Genomic DNA, 23,050 nt, shown 5'->3' on the forward strand with positions numbered 1-23,050 from the left:
TGGGAATTCACCCCCCCTCCCACCCCCCCAACGGCCCCCCCAACATTTCCCCCAGGAGAATTTCGATACCCCCCCTCCAAAATCGAAATTCTGGATAAAACCCCGCTCTTCACCAACAACCAGCTGTGGGTGCCACCTTGTGGTGATTGTCTGTGAGTTTTCTTGACTTTCTATTTTGTTCCTGAATGCAGTGTAGCATACACATTTCTGTGTATCAACCCTGTAAATTCCGTTGTCATTTGAGAAACTTAAGAAAACATGTATGTGCATTACTAGACGTTATTTTCTTTTTAGGTTACTCATATAACCATTGACAGTTACAGTAAAACTTCATTGATAGTTTCTTTACAAAGCTAGGTAATGAAAAGAAAAAAAAAACATTTGTGCCAAGATTGAGCTCTTACAGTGTAACTGCATAGAAAACTGAATAGCTGGCAATGTGTTAACTTGTCTACAGTGAAACCCAGTTATAGCGAACTGTCATATGCACCACAATTAGTTCAATATAGCGAAACCCGCCGATAACGAATTTTTTGTTACGAGTTCGCATTACGCGGGACAGACACCCCCCCCCCGTCCCCGCATGCGGTAACCAACACAATATGAAGTATGTCGTTACCATACACAGAACAATCCATTTATTGCAAGCAATAAGGCTACTCTCCACCTCAACTGCCTACTTCACAAAAAAGAAATGATTCTAGTTTTCACTTTCATTTTGGCGGCGTCAACTAGCACAGCATTCGAGTCCATGTCCTTCAATATCGGAGCAGTAATGTCTGAGCATATCAACTAATGTCTGAGCATATCAACTGCCGAAAGCTCTTCATTGAGCATTGGACGGCTTTCATTCGTGACATCCTCTGCCTCTTTTGAAACTTTCAACAGCACCAGCTGCCATGACATCGACGACGGTGTCTGCATCAGAGGGGCTCACAGGGACAGTAACCTGGTCGTCGACAACACTCGGGAAATCCCAGAGGGATTTCTACAGTCCCGTCGTGTTGTGTGCAGTTGCAGTCATGATCCATTTTCTATTAGCCCGGCTTTCCACTCGGCTTCAATTACCAAAAGTGTCGGACGTCACGCCGCTCCATGTGAGGCTCAACGTCTCACCCGCGGCCAATCAAATCTCAATTACCGCTGTGAGACCATGCATTTCGGCGGCAATTCTAGATTCGCCAAGTTCGATACTTGATCCGATGTGAACTTCGTTATGAGGGATATGTTTAGAATGTATTTTCATAACTGATTTGTTTTTGTTCGATATGTAGCATAATTCACTCTATCCAGGTTCGTTATATTCGGGTTTGACTGTACCATGTAAACAACTTGACGCACAATTCAAATGCAACTTCATCTTCGTCCTGTTTGTATCCTTTTTGAATAGGTAACTGTTTGAATGTATGTTTTTATCTGTTCAGTTTAAGTTCATGCTTGTTACTAAAGCTAATGGACATTAGTGGGACGTCATCTCGTGATAAGGAAAAGAAGTGACATTTCCAAGTGTCTCCAGTGTTTTGGCGAGAACTTGTGGCATTGTTTCACAAGCAGGGCTCAGCGAGCTATGACAAGGCGCTGGCAGCATTCACGAAAGAGCTGCAGGTTAACCGCTCGCCAAAATGGCACCCTTAGAAAGGACAAAGTTTCACATTCAGGAAATGATCTGACAATATAGCCTAGAATCGCAATAGAAATTGCCCTCCCTGCCTCTATTGAAAGCGGTCATCGAATTCCCACCATGATGGTAGGCCTGAACAAAAAATTTAGGGCTGCTCAGCCGCTCAGCTTTGGCGGCGGGGTGGTCAAAACAGTACCTCCCCCAGTCTCCGTATGGTTTTGACATCCGCAAAGAACAGTGAGGAAGAGGCATGGTTCTGCCACTTGCGCCCTCTGGTCTCAAAGTAGTGGAAACCGAAACAGGCGATTTTCAGACCATTCTATGTACCTAATTATCGTACATTCAAAAATTTAAAGTGCTGTTTGAGGATTGGTGGGCCATTAAAGGCCAACTGCACTCAAATTTCACCTCGGCCAAATTCAATTTGAACGTACAGTACATACCGCCAAACCAACCGGGACATGACTGGAAGCCCCGTGAAATGTGTAATTAATTAATTAGAAGCAGTTAAAATAGCTCCGTCGCAGGCGACGCTGCACCTGCTGCTGGATCGCGCAAACAGCTGCGAAGCAGAAGTGACACTGCGGCCAGCCCTGTGCTTTTTCCTACGGCCAGCCAGGGGAACCGGTCGAGCTCCACTGGGCGTGCTTCTCCTAAAATTGCGGTGAAGGCGGAGCGTTGTGCGCAGGTTTTCTCCAGCCGGCCGGCCACGTGCGGCCGCTCGCTTGCCGGCTGGGCCAGCTGGAGCGTCACTTCAGCTTCGCCGTAATGGCCGCGCTCTTCTCAATTTCGGTTTCAAAATCTCCGATTTTTATTAGTCGTTTGCACCGCGGATACGCGTACTTCAGCTCTCATATGTTGCATCTTGCAGTATTTTTAGGCAGACTATACGTAAATAACGTTTCCAAGAGGTTGAAATTTTGAGTGCAGTTGGCCTTTAAGCATCAATAAAACCGATAAAAAAAGAATGTGAAAATTTGGTGTCAGTACTCCCTGCCGAAATTGACTGACTGAAAAGAAAAAAAAAATATTTTCTTTTCAGGCAACTTTCGCTTGCAAATTTTTGAGGACTCAACAGTTGAAAAGGAGGTGGACATACGACGGAGAATTCTCAAGGTAAGGCTGCTGTTTTGGCTAAATATCGGTAAGTCAGCAGGCACTTGATTACACATTTTGTACATATTTTAGGGTGTAAGCCGATTCAGTGTGTTGTTGCTTGCCTAGCCCTGCTTGAATTTTTCCAGTTCCTTGTTGGAAATGTTGTTTCCAGCATGCACTTCCCGGTTCAGTGCTGGAAAGCCCTAAAATGAAATGAAAAGAAAAAGTCAAGAGGCAGTGAATATTTCGTGCCCATTTGAGCAGGTTCTAGGCATGGGCTTGGTTGTGATCAGCATTCATTCCCACATTCCAAATTGTATTGTAAAATAGAATTTGGTGTGCTATGACATGACAAAGAAAAGCAGGGCTTTCATGGCAGTGAAGGTAAAATGTCAGCCACGCCATCACTCATCTGTTAGCTCGTGCACTGAGATTTGGCAGTCCTTTGCCCGTGTCACGTCACATTCACCTGCTGCGACCTAAAGGCACCACCCATCCAGACCATTATGACAAACGGCCGGTTGGAGACTCCTATGCTTGTGAATAAAAAATGAATATTATTTGCACTTCACAACTCTTTTTTCCAATAGGGCTGGAGGTCCTAGCTATTGATGTTTATTTGGTTTTGTTAATGCCACAAAATACTTTGGGACATTCAGAATGCAGTAATGGCATAAATGTTATTGAAAAAGTACTTACTATGGCCACCAAGGGCTATCCAGGGCGTGTGTGTTTCGGTGTGAGAACACCCCCTGAAAGTGGTGCATACCCCTCCCCCTCTTTTTGGCCTTTTTTCAACCCATTCGCTTTTGTCACACTTAATCTATAAATTTAAATGTACAAACTAGAATAAGATTAGAAAATGAATAAGATATTGTTTGGGTGCAGACCATCTTTCAAAATTTTCTTTAACGGCGGAGTATCACACTCCCTGAAAAATATTTCTGGCTATGTCACTGATGTTCACAGCTACTTCAATTTTATTTTTACTGCTAAATAATGAGCTTAGAAAACCGTTGTATGATAAGCAGTGGAGGTCTGGCAATGCCAATTTTAACATAAAGAACAGTCTGCTTAAAATTGTGCCTATCTTTCCACTGCCTGTCTGGCAATGGTTTACATATGTCATTGCGTGTGCTGAAACACAAGTGGCCACTTCACGTCTTTGAATGCATCGTTCCTGCATGAAATAATGTCTAATTTGGGCCAAAGTTGTCCTTTCTGCAAGGCGGATTGAACTTTGGCTGTAAGCTAGGTTGTGCACAACAGCTGGTCAGTGCTAACGTGGGATATATTTCGAAATATTTGTTGCTGATTTTGCCGTTTCAGTGTGCAGGAGTTTTCCTTTGAGTAGGTATATTTCACTTAGCTAAGACCGATGGGCCAGTTAAGAGTTATCCGTCTGTTCAAATTGGGCCACTTTGTATTAATGCTGTCCAACTGTATCGGCAGTTTTTCGGCAGTTTGCAGCACTTGATTGTTTTTTGGCTGTGCAGTATTAGAGCAGTCAAATACCTGCAGGTACTTTTTTGCAGCCACGTCAACTGCACTATATAAGTGCCGATTTATCTCTTTGCCAAGGGGTAACTCCAATATAGGGTAATGGTTCTCTTCTATTTATGCAGGTTAAAAAAAACTTTACTTTCATTTGGCTTGGTGATAGCATCATCAGGTTCACATGCATTTCACATGCATTCAAGGTTCACATGCTCAAGGTTCACAGGCATTAAATCAAGACATTTTGCTTGAGCGGTAACCAAGGCTGTAGAATAGCAGCCAGCCACATTGAGGCTAGAACAACCATAAGCACAAGTATAAGGCAGAGGCATAACTATAATGTTCACAATACAATGATTGCATTAACAGTTCATGTAGGTATGCAGTTCAATTGAAGGGGCCATGAACACAAAATGCAAGTTTGCTTCATTAAAAAGCTGACTTGTCTAGATAACGTCGATACCAATTTTATCGCAAACAGAAAACAAACACAGTGAACTCCCGTTAACTCTTTCGCTACCGCCAGAAAATTGACTAATTTTAGGGGTCCAAGAAAACATTTTTTTTCCTGCTAAAAAATTGGTTAGGCACTAATTGCAGGAACACAAAATGCAGATTATTTAACAGCCTTTCCAATAACACCAGCTTTTTAAAGGTTTTTATATATCATAGTTGTAAAAAAATATCAAAATCAAAATTTTTGTCGTTGTCGAAAAAAAAATGATAAAAAAGGAGTTGTGTTTATCAAACCACCGGTAGTAGAAAAAAATTAGAATATACATTTTGTAGGGAAACATTTCAAAAACACGCCCTAGAAAAAATGTCGACTTGCGCGGAACAGTTTGTCAGATATAAAAAAAAAATGTGCTCGTGTCATGCGGTGAAGCCCAACCTCCAAAAAAAAAAAATGTGCAATTTTGGGTGGTTTCCTGGAATAAACTTGGCGGTTTGTCATTATCAGAGGCACAAATTTGCCCTCACATAACGTAAAAACATCATGTCAATGGCTGACTTTTCATTTACAGCGAGTACAATACTTGAGACTAGCACGCGATGCGGAAAAAAACATGCATGAAGTTGAAAACGGAACGCCGTGGCTGACGCTTGTTGTCGTTCACGGTCAGTTATCTCTCAAAACATAAAGCTGAGCTTTATTATCATCTTCTTACTCGCAATTGTAGCCTTGCTCGCAAAAATGAGGTACGATGAGCTAGAATCGTGCCCTGCGATCTTTGGCCGAGTAACAGTTGCGCGATGAAAAAGATCAGCACAACGAGCCTCCTCAATTGCAGCGCCACCTAACATTTTTCAAATGAAGCAGTACAAAAACTTATCGGAGACTCCGTCCGAATAGACAGTTTAACTAAGCAGCAACATTAGACACCCGGATATATTCTCGCATGGAAACGAAACTGGAAGTCGAACAGCTGGCAGTGTGAGGCCGGTTTGAAGCGCTGTCCTCGGCGGAACAGATATCTGGCGACTGGGTGACCTTTTGACTTGCATCCGAAGTTCTTATCGCAGAAATCGGGTTAGGGTGGGGGAAATCAGGAGCGCCGTGCTTTGTTTGAGGATCAGTCGCGGACGCTCCAGGCGCCATGGCAGGTAGCCTTGAAGTTGGGTAACTGCGTAGTAGCGCTAAATATGAATTTCGCGATGCAGAAACGAAACCGAAACTCTTGTAAACTGTTTGCGAATGGTCCTGGGGTAAGTAGAACTACCACAGTACTTAGAACAACGTGCGCAAAGGCAATAAAACTGCCTGAAATCATAAAATAGCTTTGCAACCAGGCACTGCTTGACATTTTCAGCCTATTTCTTGGATTATTACTGTCAGAGCGCGAACCTGACGATTGAAAATCGTTTGCTAGTTCCCCATTCACGCCCTGATAGCAAAAAACAAGCTCTGGTGCAGAGTAATTACGAGTTGCACGCATTCTTCGTTGGTAGCAGTGGCGCGCGACGACCACGCCCTTTTTCCACACCCAGGTGACTCAAAAGCGTGTCAAAAATCCCGTTTCCATAGCAAAAATGAAAACAAAACTGATTTTGAAAGGCCATTTTCTGATCTAACTCCGAACAGCTTTACTTGTTCGAGAAACGCCTGGAACGCTATGAAAAGGCGCTCCCAAAAGTATCGATCAAATTGATCGATTTTGATAGGCGCGGTAGCGAAAGAGTTAAGGTGAACTCGAAGGGACCATGATAATTTGTTCATCTTTTCAGAAGCCCCCCACCCCCCCAGAAAAAAAAAAAAAAAAATTCGGCAACACACCGAGGCGGATGCAAATATCTTGCTTCAAGACTGGGAATGAAGTGGACTTACAATAAAGCAAAAAGACAAAAAATATCATTTATTTGAGTGCGCAACTTGATAGAAGACTGTCTTTACGTGCTTTTGCCTGGTTTTATCCAGTCTAAGCGGTGATGAAGAGGGTGCATCTCAAGCGACAATGCAGCAGAGACAGAGAGGGAACTCCTTGCTTTCTCTGCGGGGACGCAGTGGGACTTGCAACGCGAGCTGACGTGAACTCACATGCTCTTGCTGAGAAACAGCATTGGTCAGGAGAGCTGCTACATTCGCGAACAGGAAGTTTCCATTGTCGCTGTTTTTTTGCTTTTTTTATCCTCCTAGTTTTGTGCCTCACTGCTCCAGAGCAGAGCAGCCACAAAACTTGCCCTCGCTCTTTTTTTTTTTTTTTTTTTCCTGCTGGCTTTACAGGTTGAACGGTGGGAAAAGTGGTAGCTTTATCCGCGTGTCTTTTTTTCTCACTCCCTCCCTTCCTCCTTGGCATGAGTTCACTTCGTGCTGTGGTTTTCTTTTACTTTTCTTTCCCTCTGGTCATGTGAATGCCCCGCCGCCCCCCCCCCCCCCGCCAAGACTGCCATGTTTGCTACCCGTAATCACCAGCAGTGATGGTCACCCTGAAAGTTGTTCGTTTTAAGCGGATCCTTTTTTTTTTGGGGGGGGGGGGTGTCCATGAAAACCAAACAAACATTCGCACGTTGTTCGGCATAAGCGAGAATTCGTCTTGACCAAGTTCGTCTTAACTGTAATTGAGATACATATTAAAAAAAACAAATGAAGCATTGGCGACTCCTCTGCCCCTTTCCACCGATTTCTCTGACATCACAAAAGCTTGTTTGTGGGATTGGCAGCCACCAACCTAAGCTATCCCCAAGAAACATGACTGAGCAATTGTAGTGGGGTCTCTAGTTCCATTTGACCACACCTTTTGAATGCTTAAGTCCGAACCACGGCCAACTTTACTTCAGACCTGCCCAGCCAGCGGTGCTCTATGGGAGCACTTGCGCCGAGTCTCGTTTCATGCCAGGCTGCTAGGGGCGCTTTTACGCACTGTTGCGGCGAGTGGCGGCTACGCAGGCAGTGCGTGCTCGAGCGCTAGTAGCAGCCATCTGGCGCGGGAATTCGTGTTTAATCACACTTCAGTTAATTGATTTCGGTAATTCCGAATGAATAAGTAGCAGTTTTACGGTGACCATCCCTGAATGAATGTTTTTTTTCTGATTCAGCGTGTTAAGGCGGGGCGGGGCCTCTTGACTGGCTTTCCCGTTGTGAGATGCGTTACGGTGCACGCGACGCATTTAGTTTCGTGGTCTGATATGAAGTGATGCCGAAAAGAAATAACATTATCTCACGTACTGACAACGGAACTGGCTAGCTAACCAAAGTGTACAGGTTCATACTCGCAGGGGGAGGGGGTTATTCCCGAATTTGATGTACATTTGGAAGTTCATAGCACAAACCAAACGTATGTCATAAAAGCTTCCCAGGAACTCTTTTTGTTAAAGTAAATACAACAAAATTGAAGCTTTCTGTTGAAATTTCTCATGAAGTGTAGCGGTTTTTCCTTGCTATAAGGATGCGGAGGAATTTTCTATGCTCGGAAAACAAAATGCAAAAATTCAAGCACTGAAGAGGCTAGTTACAGTCTTACACGCACTAAATAGGGACGATGATTTGGCCCCTTCTTTGCGAATAAATTGGAAATTCTTTATTGCGAGTGCATGTGAAGTGCTACAATGACCTGCTACGCTACTAACTGAACAACGATGTCATTTTAGGCCTATTTACAGGCTACTTTTATTTACATACACAATGCCACGGTTTAGGCACACAATGCCACACTGTAGTCAGGTTTTCAGAACACTAATGAACGCTAGTATTGCACAATCCTTTTCACTTTGGCATTTTTTTTTTTCAAAAGTTCATTTTCGTTCACAACCATACACTTCACTTGAACAATGGAGCACAGTAGTCACACTTTCAGCACTATTCTTGAGTCTGATTTTCCGCAATCCTTTTCCCTTTGCCACTCTTGGCTGTTTTCTCCGCAACAAAATTTGTGAAAAAAGGTCGGCTGAACTTCTCCAGCCCGAGCTCAACCACTGCCCTCGTATGACTATCCGTTGAGCCGTCGTGGCTGAAAAGCTTGTTTTACAGTGCGTCTGGTAGCATCGTCCTCACAAACAGTGCAATCGGTGTTTTTGTAGGATATCGCAAGTTTTGCGAATGCTTGGGCCGCTCTTTCCAGTGCACAGATGAATTCCAGGAACTGAAGCCTCGGATAAGATAGCCCACCCCGTCCAAATTGAAGATCACCGCAGTGGCAGGTCCAGATGAGCGAGGCGCCTTAAGCCGCTCCACGCAGAGTGAGCACTTGATGTGTTCCTCGACGGTTCTCTTACGAAAGCCCGCAATGAGGCCCAGTGTGCTGGCCTTGATGCTTGGAACTGGATAACACACCAATAAATTCGGTGGGAACATGAGAGGTACGCTCAGATGTAAAGACAGCGCACCGCTGCTCGTTGCTATTTGACACCAATCGACCGTATTAAAATATGATAACTATGCGCAGCGAAGCATGCTAGCTTCAATTTGTCATGATCGGTTTAGCGATAAAGCTCATAATTACAAAAATCAAATACAATTGTGAAGGGAAAAAAAATAAAATTAAAACGAAGGGTGTTCTCATCTTTTCTTGAGATTGTCTTTGTCCATTTGTCTCAAACGTCGGTGACGGGGAACTTGTGAAAGGAAACATTTGTCACCTTACCTTCTTCAGATCTACAATAAGGTACGAAACAGTATACCATCGTGCTCCTTCAAAAGAAAAACTCGCTTCAGAGGACTGAATAAGCTGTATTTTTCATGTCTGAAACTTCGTGCTTTACATACAGCAGACGCAACTTACACCCCACGCCGCGCCTGCAATAGTGCGTTCTGCATGGCTGCGCCCACGCGTGCGGCGGCCGCGGCGGCGAGGAACGACAGGGCGTAAGTAGCGCCACTCCACCAGCAGCGGCGAAAATTATCCCTGCGACGGCGGGGCTGGGGACGCGCTCGCTGGGCAGGTCCAAAGTATAGTTGGTCGTGGTCCGAACACAGTGGTTACAATGCTTTTAGTGCTAACCGGTATTACGTCATCACTCCTGCGATGCGATTGCCCTTAAAAGCTTTCACTATATCCTTTTTTTTTTTTAAGCGTCTTTTGTGGGTGGAATGGTGCTGAGTGAGTTGCCAAAGGCTAGCTGGTTCGAATTGAACAAAGTTGTATTTTGTCTTCTTGGCCCTGTTAAGGTATTGCTGTACTTCAGCCTTGGGTGTACCTTGCGAGGACTTAACTCGTGCTCATCTTTTGCTCATGTCCCTGCTTCCCTACCACTGTGATTTCCCACTGGGTGCCCAGGACTACAACAAGAAGGAAGAGGACTTTGAGACGCTGCGGGCATACAACGACTACCTCGAGGAAGTGGAGACCATCATCTTCAACCTGGCCAATGAGATCGATGTCGAGGCAACACGCAGAAAGGTGGAGCAGTACAAGCGTGAGAACAAGACACAAATCCAGAAGGGAAAGGTGGGTGCACCCATGGTGTCCTGGACAAGTTTCGTTGCTCTTGGAGGAGACTAGAGCGATTTGGCATCAAGAAGATAAAGTCGGCAGAACCAGTGAGCTGTGTTACCGCATTGGAAACCTTGCCTGTTTGCACCTAATGCTTAGTTTGCTGCGGTGTTGCAGTGAGTGTGTAAGCGTGGGGTCAGTTCTGGTAAGATGAGAAGATGGCATCTAGATTGCTGTGCTTCCATGATCACATAGTTTATGTTCATTCTTGTTCAAGCTGAAAGAGTGAGCTTGGCATCATGTAGGTGTTAGACAGTTCAATTTATGTGCTAGATATGGCCAGCATTAATAGCTGCAAAGCAAGTTTTGGTAGTTAACATGGTGATGTCAATCCACCCTAGCACCAGTGTTGCGCATCGCATTTGTCGCTAGGATGGTTGCAAAAAAGTGACCACCTGACTGTGACTGCTGACCAGCGTGCCAGTTGGAGCAGTTTGCTAGGATGGAGCTCCCCCATCTAACATCATCAGTGGCTACTCTGGATTGTTGAGTGCAGCTGGGGATCCCTATGTCTGTTCTGAGGGCAGTAACTGAGGCCCTTTCATAAAAAAAATGTAATCTTCACAGAGCAGTGCAGCCCTGGCTATTGACAAGAGAGAGACTCAGATGATGTCCCTGTGTGCATGCAGTGTCGCGCGGCATTAAGAAAGTGGCTGGTAGATGCAAATTCAGACTCATGTTTTCTTCTCCTTGGAGTCGTGTTTGGAGGACCTGAAACACTTGTGCCCTCGTTACGTGTGATGAGCGTCATGTATGGCAGCGTGCTGACATGTGGGATGATGTATGGCTACTTCTTTAAAGCATAGTAAAAATATAATCGGACGAGGAGCTTATTACCTCATTCACAAGATGTTATTGACACCAAAGAAAAAAAGGGGGGAAAGGAAAAGGGTTGAAAATAATTTGCGGTGCACACACGATGGCATTAATTGGAGGGAGTGTCGCTTTTTGTAAATTAGCCAAAAGTTTAGCATTGTGATGTAACCACCATAATTTCTTCTTCTTCATCTAATGTGCACCGACTAGCCTAAATTACAATACAGCCAAGCCCACATATAACGGCCCCACTTAAAACGAACTTTTGCTTATAACGAACAAAACGTGCGTGACCGTCAAAATATTTCAATGGCGAAAATCCCACGTACTACGAACGTCTTTGAGCTTTGCTGATTGGTTACAACAAACGGCCAGCGCCGCAGTGTGGGTTGAAATGACGGCGTCTGCCCAGCTCTGCCGGCGCAGGTCATTTTCCCGAACCTCTTCGCAGGCAAAAACGGGCAAATCAGGATTTTCCTGACTTCTGCCCAGGCAATGGCTAGCTACATCGCTTCAAGGTGCGGCACGGCATTGTTTTTAAGTTGATTGTCAGCGAGGCGGCGTCCGCAAGAGACCAAGATTTTGCAGCGTGGCTTGAAAAAAACTGAGAAGTTATTTCAAGCTATGCGGAGCGCAGCGTCTACAATGCAGATGAAACTGCGTTATTTTACCAGATGTTGCCGGATAAAACGCACGCTATGAAAGGCGACACATGCACTGGCGGGAAGAATAGCAAAGTGTGCGTCACAGCTCTTCTGTGCACCAACATGGATGGCAGCGACTGCCGCGTGCCCTTCGTCATCGGAAAGTCGAAAAAGCTGCGTTGTTTTAGGAGCTATGTGCCCGTGCGCTACAGGCACAATGGTAAGGATTGGATGATGTGCGATTTATTTGCGGATTGGCTGGACGAGTTCAACCTCGGGATGGATAACTGCTCTGTGCACCGCGTGCAAACTTCGCTGACAGTAGTGACCCTGCTTTTCCTGCCACCCAATACCACTTCGAAAGTGCAGCTGCTTGATTTGGGAATAGGCCCCGCGTTGTGGAGCGCTTGGTCATAGCTGTTGACCGCCCGGCAGCCAACTTGCCGCTTCGAGTTTCGGTGTATTCAGCTGTAAAGATGGTGAAGGCTGCATGGTCGGAGGTGACAGCCACTTGCGTGCAGAATCACTTCCGCAAGGCCGGCTTCGTCGGCACACAACCTGAAGCCGAGTCCGATGCTTCCGATGGTCAGTCCGGCAGCGATTTGTGCCAACGAGTCATCGACTCCGACATGGTGGCCATGACCTCGTCTGGGACGATTTCGTTTGTGCCGGTGAAGATCCTGACACTGTGGAACCGTGCACGGACGAGGGTATCGTTAATGAAGTGCGGAGCAAGAGTGATGCGGAGGAATCGGATGCGAACGACAACGAAACTTCTGAGCCTGCGCCTATAAGCGCGCCTGTTTCAATGGGCTACATAGAGGCCTTGACGAAGATCACGCGGCTGCTCTAAATAAACTGGAGACCACCCTAATCAAGTCTGCACTGCACAAACAAACAACCATCACGGACTTGTATGCGAAAAAATAAATTTGTGTTTTGACATTTTTTTTTACTGTGCTCCATTTACTACGAACTTCGGGATATAACGAACAGAGGCCGCGTGATGCTCAGGTTTGTTATAAGCGGGCTCGACTATACTTCTGAGGAAAATCGCTTGTGCAGTAGTCATTGCAACTGGCTAAAAAAAGCAGAACTTGAACCAGTGTAACTTTGACCCTGTATGTTTTGTTGGCAGCTGAAGGCGTCAAAGGACGAAGAATACCTGGAGGAGCTGATAGAGCTTGAACGCCAGGAGAACGAACTCAGGTATTGAACAGTGTCATCACATTCCTCATGAAGCAGTGTGAAAGCTGGTGTAGTTGGCAAGATAGCGACATTTTGGTTTCAAAAGCAAAAGTTTGTTTTTTGACCTTGTGATTTTCAGAATTTAAAGGAGTACTGACACGAAATTTCAAAGCTGAGATAACTATGTAAAACGCTTCCTTTTTATCAGGAGATATCTCCCAGCAAGTTTCAACAGCAACCGTTCAGCGAAACATATTTAAAATCCATTTTAATCTTCGCCCGCACGAGAAAGCCCAGAGCGGACCGACATGGCATCTGCTACTTGCCCCAAACTGCCGACGTCGGGGCTCCCGTGACGAAGCCGACGCGCTGGCTGTGGTTGGCGCGCGCTGCTCGGGAGTGTGTACACGTCATGGTTTTGGGACTGACGTCATGCGGCCCGGGCCTGTGGGGACGGCGAAAACCTCGGCCGGTCTGGGCGCGCGCGTGCGCTTCCAGAGAGGCAGCGATACGGCAAGAATGGTGACGCCATGTGATACATGCTGTCATGGCGGCCGCTCTGCGTTTTTTTGTCGAAACCGAAACTGGCACGAATAAACGACGTCGTAAATGAATGTTTACGCTGCGCTCGACCGTCTAATCTGTCATTCTATGATTAGTGGGCTGGTAGGCATGCATAGCAGCGAAAAAAACGTAACATAAAAATTTCGTGTCAGTACTCCTTTAAGAAGGAAAACAATATTGGGCCTAATCTGAAATGCTGCTCTCTGAATTTTGCAGATTACAACCCTTTGTTTAAATGGACCCAATTTTACTAGTTCTGGGTTTATTGGTGACCTTTCTTTATTTGAATTTACTTCTCATGAAAGGATCAGCTGAATGCCTTGTGCTCATCAAAATGACACAGTAGCAACAATTTGGCAAAACAAGTCTGACAATTTCTACCTTTGTATTTGTACCGGACTCTGCCAACCCGCGTGTTCTGCTGCAAAGCCTGATTTCTTGCAAAATCGCTCCCCACCTGCACAGAATACGTGCAACCCATTGCTAGGCAAGTTCCGATTACTGATTTTGTTGTTTTACGCTCAGACGATACATTGCGCTATGAGTTGTGCCGCGGTGGTGGTGGTGGGCTATGGAATACTTTATACCTTCTAAGGATCTTAACCATGCGCCAAAATATTGGGGTTTCCTTTTTTTTGCTTTTATCAGAAAACTGGGCTCTGTGGCTGGGATTGTACTTGCGTACTCGTGCTTAGCAGCGCAACGTCTTATCCACTGAGCCGCTTAGGCAGTTGTGTTGGGTAATGCTTAGTTCCAGCTAACGTCATGCATTTGGCCTTATCCATTTTGGTTTGGCACTGTGTAGTTCCCCATCCATCAGCCCTCTTTACCGTGTGCTTTCAGAAGCTTTCGCAACCTCTCAACCACACACAGGCTCATCTAGCACGTTTGTCCCTGACAACGGATGCACACGATGCTGGCAAGGGCAAACAACCACACCGCAGTGGCTGTTAGTGCAACATCCCCTGTACAGGCTAAGCTTGATGCTGCTGGGCCTGCTTGGACCGAAGCTTATGCTTGCCATTTTAGATACTTTCAATTTTTTCTAAACAAAAAACAATGTACTACATGTAGAGCCCTTGGTTTTACTTGACAGTGCTTCAAAATGTTTTAAACATGAGAAAAAAAAACACATAAAGAATGGACTGTGCACCACATTTTTTGCCTACTCGGCAGGCTGGCCAGCTGTTCTGATGGGTGGGCAGAACTAATTTTGGCACAGCCTATCTAGCTGGAATAGGCTTGTGCGCATCTATTCCAATTACTGTCGATAGGCTGTGCGGAGAGGTGCCAATACATTAATGCGCTAGAGGATTCTCGTACATGTGGTTGGGTCTTTAACCACCCACGATGGTGTACCTCGTTCGTCCTCACCACCATTCATCAGCCTCATCCTCTGCACCTGTCACCCTCCCAATTTCCCCAGTAAACCCCTTCTCTCACTTGCAACCAATCAGCGGCAAGTCCTCCCCCTCCTCCCACCACCTGCTTACCTCGGTGGCTCCAAGCAGGTGCATTGTTATTTTTTGTTAAGCACCTGCCTTCCACGTCCGTTTTAGTGGGCCCTAAGAATTACACAGGCATGGTCCACATGGCCCGATAGTATTTTCTGTATTGATGAACCAGGGTTTTCAGCCCAAAGCAGCTTATGTATTGTCACCCGTTAGTTGATTGGTTGTCTGGGTCTCTGGGTTGTTTTAATTAATCCATAGCTTTCCAGAACTGCCTTTTTTCGTAGTCTGGTTGTACCTGAATCGTAATGTCGTTTGCCTTGTCCAGCTGTGGAGGCCTGGGTAGTGTAGAGGTGCCACCATAAGGTGCTGTCCGCACTAATCATTCCCTGCCTATGGACCCGGGTAATGGGCCTGGTTCCCCGTTAGCCTGTACTGAATACACGGTCCTGCCGTGGCATCCAGCATGGGGGTTACGTTGTGGCCGTGTCAAATAAACAGGATAGGCGAAGCCTGCTTGCGAAATTGTGGCTTGAAGTAACGTTGTCCCCGATGCATGGCCGTGTGGATGCTTAACCCCCCCCCCTCGCCTTTCCCCCCGTTCAGGCGGGACCAGCTGGCGGAGATGGAGAAGGCAGCCCAGCGGGAGAAGCTTAAGCAGAAGGAGTCCCTCATAGACGACCTCATGTTCTCCGACCTGCCGGCCAACAAGATCCTAGCCAGCCACGGCGACCGGCTGCGCCAGGTGGCCGGCCCCAAGCCCCTGCCCCCGAAGCCCGTGGCCGCAGAGTTCTCCACGGGCATCAAGTTCCGCCACAAGGAGGCCTTCCTGCCTGTGCCCAAGGTCCCTTACCCGTTTGTTTGTTTTGAAAGGGGGGGGGTACGCTCTTGAAGGGCAGAGGCAGGTCGGCCTCTGTGGATATATTTAGTGGGGAGAATGTGAGTGGACCACTCTTGGCAGCAGCAGCGTTTGTTTAAAGAGACACTGAAGATAATTTAAGACATTGTCCAACTACTTTGTCACACCCAAATGGAATGTGTGGGCAGTCTTTCCAGCTTTCTTGGCCAATTTATGCACTTTTTTTTCTGTGTAGGGTACATTCAAAAGTGCTGCTTCCTTGGCACCATCTGCCTCACCAGTTTGGTGATGTCAGCTGTAATGACACCCTTGCATATCTGGAAGCCTTAATTAGACAAATCGCGAGCGCATGCTATAAATCAGGTTGTCGGAACAAAATGTTTTTCGTTCCAGTTTCTTTCATTCCATAACTAAATGTTCCATTTGGTTCAGCTCTGGAACAAAACAAAAATAATGGTTCATCACAATTCATAACGGTTCGTGTGCACAAGAAAAATTGAGATTAATCAACTGTTAAAAAACATTGAGAATTGTGAAGTGATGTTAAAAGTATTAAGTTGTGCTTATTATTTGTTTGTTAAAATTTGCATTAATTATTTTAACTGCACACACAGAAAAAAAAATTCAAGGACACTTAAAGGGACACTGAAGTGATTTGTCAAAACTGCAGGATTACTAGCGCAAATTGTAGCCTGGAGTCTCGAGGCCATGTTTTGACTACTCGCTGCATTTACACGACTTTATTCAGTAGAAAAATCAATTCAAAAGTGCTGTCCTCCTCTCTACATTCTCCTTGCCGATTTCCTATGATGTTTCGTATGATGTCAAAACGAAGTGGCTTGGCTCGCTGCACGGCTCGCCGACCCTCAGACAGAATCAGTAGGCCTAGCGTTTAGTTGGCTGGCCACTGGCTGGTCGTCGCAGTTCGTTCGCTCAGTTGAAACTAAGCCAGAACACGTTTGTGCCCAGAGGAATGGGCCTTGAGTTTGTTAGTTTCTAGATTGTATGCTGACTGGTACGCTAGCAGAAAAATCTAAGGCCAATTGAATGTGGGAGAAGAGTCAGAGAAGTTTATATAGGTACTAAGGAATTGACATAAACCGAAACTTTAATCGTACAGTGTAAAATCATGGTGTGGGAAGCATTTTTAGTGCTGGGTGAACTAGCAGAATGGTCAGCAGCACGTCCACACATCTGTGAACGCTTTTTTACCTGAGAAATGCAGCCACCACAGATTAAATATTTGAGGAAGTACTCGCGAGTACATGTACGCGTGATGCATGCACTCACAAGCAATACTCATGAGTACTGTACTCACGAGTACAAACTTGTGAGTTTGATCATGCATTCGCGTCGTGACGTGTGTACAAGGCTCTCACGAATTTTGTGGCACCCCTTTCGTTACCACTTTCGTTACCACGCCTATTCAGATCGATCACGGGTGATTGGTGCTCTATATTGTCAATTTCGACATGTTGTAGTCGTTTCTCGTACACCTAATGCGCCTCATGGTTAGTCCAGGCACTGAACTTTTAAAATCAGTTTAAAAATTCCCGCATCGTCAAAATTGAAATTATGGACGGCTTTTTTTGCGAGCTGCGGTGCGTGTGTTATTGCAAAAAGGGGCGTGGCAGCTGTACTTGACAAAAGAGCATCCCACTTGTGGGTATGGTGCATTACCATCATTTTTTTTTTTTTTGATCAAGAGGCTCCTAGCAAGTCAAATACCAAATTGTGTTGTCACCTTTGTAATCCGACAGCGTTGAGAGGTGGTAATTACCTGAAAATGACACCAGCTATCCACTAGTGATTTTTGGTTCGGGGATAGGGTAGCTTTATTCCGCCAAAGTTTATTTCTGAAGGTCCCCAGCATGTCTAACAAGTGGACCTGGCATTTTCAGCCAGTTTCCAGCAGTTTCGGTTTCGTTTTTGCGTTGCAAAATTCATATTTGGCTCTACTGCCCAGTTCCCCAATTGCAAGCCGATTTGCCATGGCGCCTCCATCGCCCGCTACTGTTCCTTGAAAAAAGCATGCCACTCGTGATTTCACTTCACCCACACCTTACTTCTGTGATGACAGCTTCAGCTGAAAGTCGAAAGATAACACTAAGTCATCGAATATCAATTCACGCAAGGAGGGCGCTTCCAATCGGCCTTGAACACTGTGAGCTGTTCACCGGCCAGTTTCGTTTCTATATGAGGGTATTTCCGGAAGTCTAGTGTCGCTTTTTAGTAGAACTGTCTATCCTGACAGTCTCCAACAGGCTTGATATTGTTTCTTTTCTAAAATGTTAGGTAGCGCTGCAATCTCTTCATCACGCAACAGATGCTTGTTGAAAGTTTGCTGGGCACGATTTTAGCCCTTCACACCTTGTTCTTGCAAGCAAGGCTACCATAGCTAACCAGGAGATGATGATAAACCGAAAATAAAGTTTTGATAGATAAGTGATGATCAGAATGTCGACATGTATCCACCACTCAGTTTGGTTTTCAGCTCTAATCAGGTTTCTTCATATCGCTTTCTTTCCCTGAATTTTGTGCTGGCCGTAATCATTTACAAGGTGTTCTTACGTTACACGGGGACTAATTGGTGCCTCTAGTAATGTCACACCACGCGATTTCTTCCACAGAACCATCCGAAATTGCGCATTTTGAAATGGAGGTTGGGCTTCACCACAAGAGACGGGAACCACACGTGCTAACATTTTCTTTTATATCTGACAAAATGTTCCGCACTACTCAATTTTTTTTTTCTAGGACGGGCTTTTGAAATGCTTAACTACAAAATGTATGTTTTAGTTTTTTTCTACTACTGGTTATTTGTTATGCACAACTTTCCTTTTTTTTCATTTTCTTCGACGCCTGGACAAAAATTTTGAATTTGATCACTTTTTTTTGCAATCATAGGAAAACATTATTAATACTGGTGATGTTGGAAAGGGTGTTGAGAGGCTGCATTTTCTGTTACTGCAATATGTGCCTAACCAATGTGTTGAGCTCACAAAAAAATGTTTCCTTAGACCTCTCAAAATCGTTCAATTTTCTGCGGTAGCGAAAGGAAGGTAAAGGAAGGTAAAATGAGATGTTAAGGGGGAAAACTGCGCCTCTCTCTATTCCCTCTTCCGTGGTGTTGGCGCTCCCATCAGTTGCTTGTCAAGGGGTTGCCATAGTGAAAGCCCGGGTAAGCATGGCTGGCTTCGCTGCACTTTCTTTGTTCAGGTTGTTCGAAGGGAGGGGTGCGAGAGGCTGCTGCCATGCACTATGCACGCTGAAGCGACTCTTTCTTGGTCTTCAGAATCAATAACCAGGAGAGATTTTGCCTATTTCAGCTAGACAAAAAAAGTGAAAAGGGAAACAGGAGAACCAACTCGTACGGGGTGGAAGCGTTCTCTGGCTCTGGCTTAGTCAAGTCCATAAACAGTGCAGCACGTGAATGCAAGTGGTTGATTGCATGAACAAATTAGTAGAAACAATCCTGACTACGAATAACTGTGAGTACAGATTGAGTACAAGTGAGTGCAGATTGAGTACGAGTAAGTACAGATTAGTTGAGCATGAGTGAGTACAGGTCAAGTACAAGTACAGCTGAGCACAGATGAGTACAGATTGAGTACGAGCACTCGTGAGGACTGATGAGTTTGAGTACAAGTGAGTACATTACAAATGGGTATGTGATGAGTAAGTACGAGTGCTTTTGAGTACAGGCGAGCTTTTTGAGCTTAAATTAAGTTTCAGTGAGTACACCTTGAAGGAAAAAAAATTGTGATTGAGTTTGAGTGAGTCTTTTTTGTTTTCCCGACCTATGGCTGCAAGAATCATGATCATTCTCTGTATCATTGTGTTAGTCACCAAGCGTATTCACGATTCTCAGCAGTCACGGCTCACCAAGCTAATATGGCTCTTGTAGGTGTACACCCTTTTTTCCAATTGTGAAACTTCAAAACTCAGCCGTTCTATGGACGTATGGAGATGCTGCAAAATGAAAAGCCAGGCTTTGTGATGGCTGTGCTGTGTGCGCTGCTTCTCCTTGTGCTCTTTTTCTCCTTCACCGTTGCATTTCACAAAATAGGCTGGAACTATCTGGGTGAGACTAAGAAGCTTGTTCACCCGGCATCCTGAGGCAGTGCTTTCTGCTTTATAGCAGTACACACACCTTGATACTACATACCTGCAGCGTTCTTAACTTCGTTGTAACTGGCTATGCCGTTCTATCATTCTGTATGCAGTATCCCCAGGGAGGATACTGCATACAGGAGGGCATCTACTGTGTGCACGTCGGTGTGGGCGTGTGTGAGCCTCCTCCGTGTTAGGCTTTGTCTAACAAGGAAAAGTTTTGGGGTAACAAGTTACAAAATATTTTGGGGGTTTAACGTGACAAAGCTACACCTAGGTTTGAGGGGCGCCGCAGTGAAGGATTCCGGGTTAATTTAGACCACCTGGGGATATTTAACGTTCACAGAAATTTTTACGCACGAGGTTTTTTCTTTTTCGCCTCCGTCTCAAAAGCGGTTTCCACAGCCAGGATCTGAACCCATGACCTTGGGCTCAGCAACGCAGTGCCTTAGCCACTGAGCCACCGCAGCTAGTTGGGATTAAAAGTTTGCACCTATTTACTGCTGTGAAATAAAATCCGGAAAGAAGGCGTAGGGTACATAGTGTCGGTGCTGTTTCGGCCCCTCTGCAGCTAGTGTTTGGTCCCCCTCTGTCTGCTGCACAGGTTGTCGAAGGCCCCCTGTACAAGTACACGGCCCCCACGCAAGACCTGTGTGGGCCAGCAGCCCCCAGCTTGGACACGCTCACGCCACTCGGCTACACGGCGCACGTACGAGCCACAGCTGAAGCCGAGGAGGCCGGCGGCTTCTTGGCGGGGCTGGCCTGCCAGAGGGCACTGCAGGACGCTTTCTGCGGCCTCCACTTCAAAGTGCCCGAGGAGGTCTCCTGATCCTGTCTCAAGGGGTGACCCCTGCCATTCTTCGTTTTGTGCAGTTCAACTTGTGTGTGTTTGTATATATACATGAAGAAAACCAGGTTAGGCAGAACCAATCTGAAGCAAATGCAAGTGCTGCCGTACAGTGAGTTGTGTGGTGGTGCAGTTTATGGTGCAAGAACAGTGTAGCTCACCGGTGACTGTCCTCTTCCGCATAAAAAGGAAAATGCACTTTGTTGTCTCTGATTGTAAAGCTTTGGGGCATGACCATTAGCTTATTTTTTGCTAATGCAAAGAGAAGCGCCTCAAGCTTGTTGTTGGCAAATAATTCAGTTCGGGCTTTCAGCTACAGAAACATCAGTGTCCAAAAATAAACAATGCTAGTAAAATGTTCGTCTGCTTGGCTGTCGTATTTTATTTCTGAGCATTTCCATTGATTCGAACTTTGAGGACCTGTGTGGACTTCGCTTCAGGTTGAGGAGCTTTCCTTTTGCATGAAGCTCCGACTGTCCACGTGTAATATTTGACACAAAGGGCCTCGTGAAGTTGCTTACAAGAGCCGATCTGTGTGGCAGTTTCATTATTTTTGCATTTAAAAAATTGGCGAAGCTCGCACTAAGTCGCTCCGGGCTTGAACCATAGCAGAGCTGGAGTATTTCCTTCTATGTAAGCACTGAGGGACACACCACCACGCATTGCATTAGTTTTGAAATTGTTTAGTTACATGTGCCGTCGTCACTGTTCACTGTGGTAGTAGTAGTCACAGTCATATCCATCTATATCGTCGTCTTCCTCACGCATGACTGGCAGGCCCGGATCATTTTGTCTGCAGGCTTTCACATTTCTCACAAAGTGGAACACGTCGGCACACACTAGAACCGGCTGAAACCGGCTTTGCGAACTGGGCGTCTGTAGCACGAGCTGTCTTGTGCTCCCCCTTGAGGTGCTGATGCACGTGAACTGTTTTCTTGGTATCTATTTATTTGGTTTTTTTTGCGAGCGCCACGCGCAAGCCTGGACGACGCCAGGCGCTCCTCGTAAAGTGCGTGCTTACATGTGTGGTAAATGGCAAAAGTAACTATGACTTGCAGTTTCTTGATGACGTTGCACACATTATGGCCAGCAACAGCAGCTCTGTTGTTAACGGAGGGTTTTTTGCCAGAGCAGGGCCCACACCTGTAGTACGTATCTCTCTCGAAGTGACTTGCAACCCAACAAATGGCGAAGTTGAATGTCCCAGTGCACTCCTGTAGATGCCTCCTATGAAAACCGTATTTATCCTGGGGTATCTCTTTCATTCACAGCTTACATACTGAAGCGACAGAAAAATTAGGAAAGAAAGTTCCTTTACCACGCAGCTGTTGGTCTTGCACAACGGCACGCAAAAATAAGCCATCGTGTGTGATGATAACATACCAACTGTGAAACTATGGTACAAAAACAAAATTTACTGAAGCACTATGTTAATCCTGGACATGTATACACACCCCCCAGGGTGAATCGGCAAGAATTAAGCACAATCACCTGGAAAAAAGAATGAAATAACAACTGTGGCTGTCCAAAAGCAAGTGTGCATAGCCAACGAATAGCAGATGAAAAAAATCTGCTCAGCTTGTTTGGCTTTTTCTAGTTATCTCCAATGCCACTGCACCGAATAGTGCTGCATCTGATCCTTGCTTTTTACTGCGTAAGGATTGCCCAGCATTGGCAGGTTGCTATATATAAAACTGTGTTTTATAGCAGTTATTGTATTTTTGCGCTCATAAACCACCCCTGCATATAACCCGCACCTCCACTGTTAGTCCACTAGTAAAAAAAAAAAAAAATATCCCCATGTATTATCTGCACATTTTATGCAGGAAAGGCTGGACCACGCTGTAAGAATATTTAGGTGTTGACACTGTGCCTGGCAGCGTGACGAGGTCTTGTTCACTGCCCCGCGCCGTGCCACGGGGGCCTGTCCAGTCGCCAAGTTGTAATGTGGGGGTTGCGGGGGTGGTCAGTGCCGCTGCGTGTGCTTGTGCGTTAAAGTGCAGCAAGGCACAGGAGGGCTGAAACTGGTGTCAGTTCTGAATCATTTTAACATATTTCGGGTTTTACCTGCTAGAACTGCATGAATGAAAGAAAAGCAGCACAGACATTTCCCGGAGATCGTTTCGAGCATGTAGTTGAAATGTGTTCATTTCAGTTTTAAAAGATGATAGGGCTTCTTAAAGGCTAGCATTTTGTTCTGTCTGTCTTTTTGTCTGTCCCAAGATTCAGCCGCCTGGCCAAAATATGAACAAATTCTCGAACGAGACATTTATATACGCAGCATATTTTAAAAAATCTAGTTACGGCCAGCGCTCTTCGATGTAGGCAGTTGCGAAACTCCGCCTCAAAAAATGGCCCACACCTGGACCCGCTGCTTTAGATCCAAACGGTGGTGCCACCGTGGCCAGCCCTTGCACTATCCAAA

General features: G+C 45.6%; 1 protein-coding gene across 2 annotated transcripts in view; it reads left to right on the forward strand.

Annotated features, from left to right (window-relative positions):
* Mat1 (CDK-activating kinase assembly factor) overlaps window positions 1-20,991 on the forward strand; it is a 78,967-nt gene extending 57,976 nt beyond the window's left edge. For both annotated transcript variants that reach the window (XM_077700735.1, XM_077700734.1), the window contains exons 3-7: window positions 2,664-2,737; window positions 9,928-10,098; window positions 12,742-12,812; window positions 15,413-15,650; window positions 20,383-20,991. In XM_077700735.1, the coding sequence (XP_077556861.1) occupies window positions 2,664-2,737; window positions 9,928-10,098; window positions 12,742-12,812; window positions 15,413-15,650; window positions 20,383-20,607 (779 nt within the window). In that variant the 3' untranslated portion in view covers window positions 20,608-20,991. The remainder of the gene's footprint in view (window positions 1-2,663; window positions 2,738-9,927; window positions 10,099-12,741; window positions 12,813-15,412; window positions 15,651-20,382) is intronic.
* Window positions 20,992-23,050: the final 2,059 nt, after the last annotated feature.

This window comes from Haemaphysalis longicornis, unplaced genomic scaffold (assembly GCF_048455015.1).
Source record: "Haemaphysalis longicornis isolate Haplotype H1 unplaced genomic scaffold, Haemaphysalis longicornis Haplotype H1 scaffold_2, whole genome shotgun sequence".
Taxonomy (NCBI): domain Eukaryota; kingdom Metazoa; phylum Arthropoda; class Arachnida; order Ixodida; family Ixodidae; genus Haemaphysalis; species Haemaphysalis longicornis.